Source organism: Phaseolus vulgaris, chromosome 10 (assembly GCF_051622355.1).
Source record: "Phaseolus vulgaris cultivar YP4 chromosome 10, ASM5162235v1, whole genome shotgun sequence".
In the NCBI taxonomy this organism is placed as follows: domain Eukaryota; kingdom Viridiplantae; phylum Streptophyta; class Magnoliopsida; order Fabales; family Fabaceae; genus Phaseolus; species Phaseolus vulgaris.
Genome location: NC_143507.1, coordinates 40,147,226 through 40,156,730, shown reverse-complemented (window position 1 = coordinate 40,156,730; position 9,505 = coordinate 40,147,226). Strand labels below are relative to the sequence as shown.

The 9,505-nt window shown below is 33.5% G+C and overlaps 1 protein-coding gene across 1 annotated transcript; it reads right to left on the bottom strand.

Moving 5' to 3' along the window:
* Positions 1–460: 460 nt before the first annotated feature.
* LOC150024799 (uncharacterized) lies at positions 461–2,831 on the bottom strand. Its single transcript, XM_090296168.1, has 3 exons — positions 1,977–2,831; positions 1,078–1,305; positions 461–478 (listed from the first exon to the last, which is right to left on the bottom strand). Exons 1-3 carry the CDS (start codon positions 2,829–2,831, stop codon positions 461–463), a joined length of 1,101 nt encoding a protein of 366 aa, XP_090152294.1.
* Between the last annotated feature and the right edge of the window lie 6,674 nt (positions 2,832–9,505).

Here is a 9,505-nt window from a genome sequence, read left to right as displayed (position 1 = left end):
AGGACGAGTTGATCTTCTTGGAAATTGGGGTGAGGTGCTTCCTGGAGGTGCAGGAGGTGATGATGCTGGTGGAGGTGCAGTGTTGGATGCAGGAGCAGAGACATTATTTGCCGGAAAATCAGAGGATAATAAGGCTGGTGGAGGGGCAATATTGGGTGCAGGAGTAGAGGCACACGGCTCGGCAGAAGGTGCAGGAGTAGAGGCACACGGCTCGGCAGGAGGTGCAGTATCAGAAAAAAAATCAAGAGAAGAATTATATGCGTTAGAAATAGGGAGAGATAAAGTGTTGGGGTCCCTAGGCAAGCCACTATCCAATTTATATGGAAAATGGGTTTCATGAAAGATTACATGTCGTGATATCTCTATGCGATGAAACTTTAAATTTAAGACAATATAACCTTTTGTATTTTGCGGGAAACCAAGAAAAATACCTTTGATAGATCTATCATCTAATTTCTTCCTATGTGCAGTAATGGTACTAGCATAGCATAGGCAACCAAACACTTTTAAAAAAGAAATGTCATACGGTTTTCCAAACAATTGTTCATGAGGAGTGATGTTATTAAGTAATGGAGTAGGAATAGAATTTATTAAGAAAACAACATGATTTACAGCAAATTCCCAAAAGATAGGAGGAAGATTTGCTTGAAAAAGTAAGGCCCTGGTTACATTTAGTATGTGTTGATGTTTACGTTCCACAATGCCATTTTGTTGTGGTGTTTCAACACAAGATGTTTGATGTATAATTCCTTTTGAAGCATAAAAACTTGACATAGCAAACTCAACACCATTGTCAGTACGAATCGTTTTGATATTAGTTTGAAAATGATTTTGAACAAAAAGAGTGAAGTTAATGATGTGCGGACGCACTTCAGATTTATTATGCAACAAAATAACCCAAGTATAGCGCGAGTAATCATCAACAATAGTTAAGAAATAACGAAAACCTTGCATAGAAGTTATGGAACAGGGTCCCCAAATATCAAAGTGTACAAGATCAAAAATAGCAGAGGTAGCAGTAGTACTTAAAGTGAAAGGAAGTTTCTTCTGTTTTGCACGACTACAAGTGTCACATACATGATGAGTATCAATAGTAATAAAAGGGTATTGTTTGCGTAAGACATGTAATCTTTCATGTGAAGGGTGCCCCAGTCTATAGTGCCACAATGTTTTGTCCGTGATATTACAATTAATAAGAGGAGCAAAATTATGTGGTTTAGAGCGATTAGAAGCAGGCAAGGTAGTGACAGGGTACAAGCCACCAGTGGCTTCAACTGTACCAATCCTCTCTTGGGTGAGATTGTCCTGTATAATGCAGTGAGTTAAAGTGAAAGTTAAAGTGCATTTAAGTTGGTGTGTGAGTTTAGAAACAGATATTAAGTTTAATTGAAAATGAGGCACATATAACACATCAGACAAATAAAACTTGGCCGAAAAATGTACTAAACCAGAATATGTGGCATAAACAGTTTGACCATTTGGGAGACTAATTAAGACAGGTTTGATTTTAGTCCAGTAGTAAAAGCGCTTAGATTGTGGCAAACATGATCAGTGGCACCAGAATCAACAAGCCAAGATTCTTTTATAGCAGATAATGAAGAGAAAAACTTACCCGTTGAAGATTGCTCGGTATTGGTGATTTTATCTACCGAGAAGGTTCCGACTTGATTAATTTGAGCGTGAGGGGCAGGATCCTCAAGGTTTTGCTGACGCAAAATGTTGGTTAGGAATTGACACTGCTGTGGTGTAAGTTGAATCCCCTTTACATCCTGTTCTTTAGAAAAAGACTCAAAAGAAGGGTTAGTAGTAAACATATTGTTGGCTTGGGATGTCCTATGGATGGATTTGTAGCCAGGAGGAAACCCATGTTTTTTATAACAGGTGTCGACAGTGTGGCCAAGACGGTTACAAAAAGTGCAAATTTTTCTAGTAGAAGAAAACTTTGAGGTTTTAACATCACTAGAAGGAAAACCCACCTTTCGAAAACAAACAGCTTCAGTATGACCGTACTTACCACAAAAATTGCATGTAGTAGTGCGACTACTGTTAAGACTATGAAGACTAGGAACAACAGTGGATAATTGTCTCTCTTGTTGAACAACCAAGGAAATTTTTTTGGATATGGCAGGAATGGGATCCATGAGCAAAACATGAGAACAAATATTTTTATACTGATCATTTAATCCTCTTAAAAATTGCATAGCACGATCCTCACACTTTCTTTGATTTATAATAGAAATGACAGAACAAGAACATTTTACTGGGCATGTGCACATAGGATTAGGTCTAAAATTCTCTAATTCATCCCAAATAATACGCAATTTTGTAAAATACTCTGTGACAGACATATCCCCCTGGTTTAAAGAAATAGCCTCAAATTGCAAATCAGAAATGCGAGATAAATCCCCTTGTGAATATCTAACTTTTAAATCATTCCAGATGTCAAAGGCTATGTCCATCCAAACAATGCTTTGCCTAATAGGGATTGAAACAGAGTGTACTAACCAAGAGACAACCATGTTGTTACAGCGTGTCCAAGACGAGAAAGTGGGATCATTCCTTTGTGGGCATGGGTGTGAGCCAAGTATGAATTCCACTTTGTTCTTGGCACTAAGAGCAGTGATGAAGGACCGACTCCACGAATGGTAGTTTGTTGAATCAAGAACAGGTGACACCAACGAGGTTGCGGGGTTCTCGCTTGGGTGTAAGTATAGAAAGTTGTTCATCGGCTGTTCCAAAAGGGTCATCGGTGTAGGGTTTCCATTTGAAGAGGAAGTCGGTGTAGGGTTTCCATTTGAAGAGGAAGCCGGTGTGGGGATTTCATCAGCCATCGCCTACAAGGTTTTAAAGAAAGAAAAAAAAAACAATAACCAAGAACAGCAAAGAGGGAAATAAAAATCAGAGAGAAGCGCATAATGAAGAGCTCTGATACCATATTACAGTAAATGAAGATGAATATTCCTTGCCTGATGTGATGCTTTAATGTAACAAACGTAATCGCACGTAGTCGTAATGGAGAAAAAAAAGGTTTTGATAAACCCTAATTGTAGAGAAAACTAAATATAAAATAAACTTTTATTCACTTGTGTATTATAGAGTAAAATACATGGTGTATATATAAGAGAAAGATTAAGACCTAGCTGAAACAGAAAAGGAAGGTTGGGCCAAACAAACAAAGCCCAATAATTTAAAATGGAAAAATAAATATGTTAACAATAATTTGATTCCTCCATTAGAAAGATGCTATCACAAACCCAAAACCCTCCCCTCCATCTTTTAAAATTAACATACTTACTTAATAAGGAAATCCGTACATAAAGTATATTGAACAACTACCAATAAAAAGTTTACAATTATGAGTTTTTGAAAAAAAAGTATAAACATAACACACATCCATCCAAAAGTTGAATAAAAACAAAAGTATCAATCCTAATAATACATACAAATCCAATCATATATCCATTCATTAAATTACAATTACAAATCAATTCAATTTTCTCAATCATCGTTAAATATAGGTCAATACATGAATTTATATACTTAAAGAATATTTAAGAGGATATCTATTAACACCTTCTGAAAGACTTATATTCAATATGTACTATAAGAGACTAATATTTGAATTATTTAAGTTCCATAGGTCCACATCCTAGGCTTCATAAGTGAAGATAAGTTTAAGATATTCAACATCTACAACTCTGCACATTGCATATGTATAATAAACTCTCCATCAACTTCTCACCACATAAAATCTCAATCTACATGATTTAGACATTTAGTGAAGTTATGATATTTCTACAACATATTGTAATTAATACATATATTCATATAAGGGTTCATATGACATCTTGTACTTAATACATATATTCATATAAGGGTTCATATGACATCTCAAGTTTGTGACCTAAAAGGTAAAATTATTACTTGAAAGTGTTGCTTGAGCAATATACACAATGAAAATAAGGTCAAACTCTCACTTACATTTTAGCTTGAGCGAGACATGTCTCGTTTGAGTGAAAATGTCTAAGAAGAAAGATATTTGACTTGCTCACATTTTAGCTTGAGTGAGAAAAGTCTATCTTGAGTGAAAATGCTAGAAAAAAGAATTTTACGCAACAACTAAATTTTTTTCCAACACTCACCCAAAACTTATTCCATTTTTTTCCAACCTTCTTAGCAAGTTTTAAAATATTCAATAACAATTCTCTAACGCTCAAAACTCAAACTCTAATAATTTCAACTCAAAATCATCATTCAAAACTCAATATAACATTCATTGTCATTAAACCTAAACTACAATACACCACCAAATTCCATAAACTACAATATAACTGTTTACTTTAGTTTCAAAACTCAACTTGAAGAATTCTAATCCAACATTCACCTAATTTCAGTCAATCTACACTATTCAATCAACACAAATTTATTTTAAAAAATGCCCTTAAAATCCTAATTGTATGCATGTTAAATATAATCCTACAAATTCAATTTCAACTAAATTCTACAATCTAATTCATGAAAAAGAATTCATCATAGAAATTTTCTTTTACTTATAACTGACTTGCACTTCAAGAAAATTATAGGTAAGAATTATATAATACGAAAAACTATAAACTCATAACAACATAACCAAATTTTAATCAAAGATTAAACTAGGTAAAAGAATCATTTTTCTCAATTGAATAAAACAAAATTGAGCTCACATTCACACAAAAAATAAAAAAATAAAGGGTTTTTAGAGCAAAAAGACATTTACTTTAACTAAATTTTAATCAAGTACATTTTTGGATCACTAGCTGCTAGAAAGGTGGGATATGATCTAGAAAAGAATGAGATTAGGAGTGAAAAAACAAAAGATGGTATTTTGTAGAAGGAGAAGTTTTTTAGTTAAAAAAAAATCCATTAGATTTTACATAACCATGAGTCTCTCTTAGTTGTATATAACACTTCCTAGTGACTATACCAATTATTTGAGTTGACACATTGGAGAGAGTTGATACCTAACATGGGAGATGTGGATCCAATGAGTTTTGGGTCATGAGTCTACCCATATATAATAGAGTTGACTCTATTTTCAATCTAAAATCTTAAGACATTAAGTTTGTAACTTTTTCTACTTATATATTACTCATCTCACTCATCTACACTTAATATGAGACTTCTAACTTCATATTTAACACTACAAAAAATCATTAAATAGAAACCTATTTTAGGTAAAAAAAAATTAGTTCCTATATTGACTAGATTAAATACTATTTTAGAGACTAAAAAAATTATTGATGTCTGAATTAGTTTATATTATTGATAAATAGTTTCTAGATTGATATCTAATTAGCTAGCAAGGTTTTAGCTGCTGAATTTAAAATCTATATATCATAAAATCATGATATTAGCTTAAAACACACACAACTGATGGGAGTTTCCTTCACCAGGTTGGGTTAAAACTAACACTAATGGAGTTGCTAGGGGATATCCTGGTATTGCTACTTGTGGAGGTATTTTCCGTGGGAGTATGGGGGAATTTCTTGAAGTTCAAACTGCTCTGGTTGCTGAGTTTTATGAGGTTATACATGCTATGGAGGAAGCTCAAAAGATGGGTTTACTAATGTTTGGTTGAAATGTGATTCTGCTTTGGTTTGTGTTGCGTTTAATGCTATGACTAATGTTCTTTGGATGCTTCGTAATCAATGGAATACTTGTCTTAATTATTGTGGGAAAATCAGGTTTAGGGTTACTCATATTTTTCGGGAAGGAAATGCGTATGCTGATAAGCTGACTAATTTAGGATTTATTCATAGAGAATTTTTTCATTGGTATAATAGGCTACCATCTAGTCTATTCTTAGAATTCTTTATGAATAGGTATAGTCTACCTATGTATCGTTTTTGTTAACATATGAGTTTTGGTCTAGTCCCCCCATATTTTTGTATTTTTTTTCTTTTTTTAATAATATTTTTTTCATGTGATGGCAAATGATTGTTGTTACTTGAGGTGTCAGCATAGCTAAGATGTCAAGTTACATAGTGATGCCTAACATGAAAACTTTTATTTAAAAAAATGAAATTAAAACACAATTATCTCTATTTTTTAATAGGTCTTTACATTTCTCATGTAAATAACTTAAAAATAAACTTATTTTGATAAATATCAAATGAATAATCAATTCATTAAATTATTCCAATATTTAATATTTTAGTAATTGAACCTAAATTGGTTTATTATAATATCAACCCCTTAGCAATCATAATCAATCAACATTACTGTTCTAATCAAGAGGGAGGTCTCTCAACTAAATCATTTAGTTTAGCTAGAAACAACGATTCTCAGTCGAGTTGTTGGTTAAACTCCAAGATGGTCACCAGATCATATCCTTACAAGTTAGTTTCATGAATTGACTTTCAGGAAATGAGGAGGTTTCACCAGTAGGAGATACTCCAACACTCAAAGTTAACGAGAAGAGAAAATTTCGTGAATATAGTGTAAAATATGAGTTGTTGTTCTTTCTTTATCAAGTCACTTTCTTCTTGTTTTGAGCTATATTCCTAAATTACTCAATGTGAGTTGTTGTTCTTTCTTTATTAGGTCACTTTCTTCTCCTTATGTACAATAATGTTCTCTCCCCTTTCTCCTTGTATCTAGTCTTGTTTTGAGTTATATTCCTAAGTTAATTACAATCTTGCATATACCGTCAATCTCCGTAATGAACGTCTTCCCCTTTTTATGCGAAGTAATGAAATTTTTTTTCATCATTTGCAGAGGTCAGTAACAAATATGCTTTCACTCTATTATTGAGCTTGACCATGATCTCACAACTCCCTAACCTCAGACATAAGCCAATGAGTCTGATAAGTTCATAATCATTAAATTTAGATATCGACCTTAAGACATTTCATCACATGATTGAGCTCCGTCAATGAACTCACAATTATAAATCAATAAATCAAGAATAATTTATAAAGACATCAATTTTTTTCTTAACATTAATTTTAATTAGGTGTTTTTCACAATATTTTAAATTTAAAAATATTTTTCCATGTAAATCAAATCTCGTGATCAAACTAATACTGTAACAGCGTGCTTTTTTTAAAAGCAACAGAAACATTCTTCTTCACACCACAGTACCATTTTTCTTCTTTTTCTCTCTCTCTCCAATTCTCTTCTCTCTCTCTCTCTTAATTTCTCTCCCAAACTTCATCTATTTTAGAATCTGATCATACCACGCTGTAGCAGAGGAGTTAAGGAACATTTCTACCCGATCAGATTTTCAAACAGAGTAAGTTCATTTTTACTCTAAATATCCTTTGTTCTCCATTTTCCTTAGGATTTAGTCATCAATCTTGGTGGGGTCAGTTGAAAAGTTTAATCCTCTCAACTTATTCTATTATATACTGAATTTTTGTTCTGTTTGGATAATTTGCATTAGGCCTGTAAATCTTGAAGCTTATCCAAACGGTGGGGAATAAAATTCTAAAAGTTGCTTGGAAAGCAAGCAATTGAGGTAAGGGAAGCTAAATTTAATTTTTAATAGCACCCTAGGATAGAAGATCTGAATGCGGAAGGGACGTGGTCCCAATATTCAATTTTTCTTGCAGGGATGTTGTGTGTTTATATATATTGGGTTGTTTGTTTATATATTATTTAAATTTGTGGAAATATTCGGTTTTGATGATTTAGTATTGAAGTGTTATTTTTTTTATGTCAAATAGACTTTTGAATATTTTGGATCACTTTTTGAATTATATTGTATGACGAAATGGTATGGAATTGAATTCATACATTTGGGATAATGTATGAACTGATGTTCGTTGTGTATTAAATATTGATGTCGGGATAATGTATGGACTGATGTTTGTTGTGTATTAAGTATTGATGCCTATGTGGTAACAGAGATCTCCGAGCTTCACTGATGATCTAAGTCACATAGACTAAGATATCAGGTGGTGAGAAGCTGATGGGGGAGTTCATGCACACCGTGACATATGAGATGCACGGCTTGGGTTGTATTGAACTTACCCTGATCCTTTCTGTTGGATTCGCTGGTAATCTTTGGATCAGGTGTTAGTCTCTGGTAGGACTTACTTAATACGGGTCTTCCGGAAGACGTTGTTTGTTGAACATTCTGGATGTGTAGATCCATGTGAGATCTATGTGATTGTTTATTGTTGAGATTTGAAGAAAATTGAATAATTTGATAAATTGATCATGTAATTTGGTTTTCTCTTTGGATTTAAGTGTGTATATTATAAAATTCTATTTTTAGTCGCTTACCCTTGCTTTTCTTGCTGTGTTTGAACTGCGATGACTGTACTATGTACACGAGCAGATGACCATACAGGTGCAAGAGAACCTTAGAGGTTACAGAGTTTTATTTTGAGCTGTGGATATGTAAATATTTGTATTTCTATAAATCCTAATCATGTATTAGGAATATTTTGAAAAACTGTAAGCTTGTATAGAATTATGTAGAACCGGTATTGTAATAGTTATATGTAAATTATGGGGTGTTACATTTAATGGTATCAGAGCGGTTCATCCTTAGGATAACCTGAGGGTAGTGGGTTTATTCTGTTTCTCCTGCGTGTAGATTTTTGGTTACGTCTAGCCTCAAGACTTAGTTAAAAGTTTCTAATAAGATGTTTGACAAAGTTGTTTTTCTTGAAATCTTGTTTGTGTTCGAGTCAAGTTAATTGTTATGAATAAAGATGAAAGTATTAAGAATGAAAAGAATCTTGATAGAGTGGTGAGGGTGCACACTCATGACTAGATCAAGATTATTTTCTATCTTAATTCTAAGTAGCTAGAGTACATTTTAGGGATAAGTTTTGATTGGTTTTTACTTGTTTTGTATGATTATTTCTTTGAAGTTAATTTGTCTTAAAGATGTAGTTGAAAATTTTTAGTAATTTCTAATCCAATTCTTTATGTGCTTAGTAGATGGCACGTAGACCACCTACTCCTCCTCCACCAGTAGATATGCCCAACTTAGCTCGGGCAATAGAGATGATGGCAACAGCCTTGCAACAATAGAGTGCTACTATGGCACAACAGCATCAGGCCGCCCTTCATCAATTAGAAACAGCTAGATTAGCAGCAGAAGCATCTCAGCTTCATCAACAACCCCATACCTTTAGTATGGAGGATTTTCTGAGACACAATCCACCCAAATTTAATGGCAAGTTAAATCCAGATGGAGCAGACCAGTGGGTGAGAGACATAGAAAGAATCTTTGAAGCTACTCAATGCCCTGAAGAGAGAAAGTTATCCTATGCCATTTATGTACTAACTGAAGAAGCTGAATTCTGGTGGATAGGCATGAAGCAAATGATGGAAGACAAAGGTGAAGATGCTACTTGGGAGAACTTCAAAGTAAGATTCCTAGAGGAGTATTTTCCTGATAGTGTCAGGTATGCAAAAGAAATTGAATTCATGCAGCTGGAACAAGGAAATCTTTCAGTCACTGAATATGCTACTAGGTTCAAACACCTAGCTAGATTCTACACCCAGA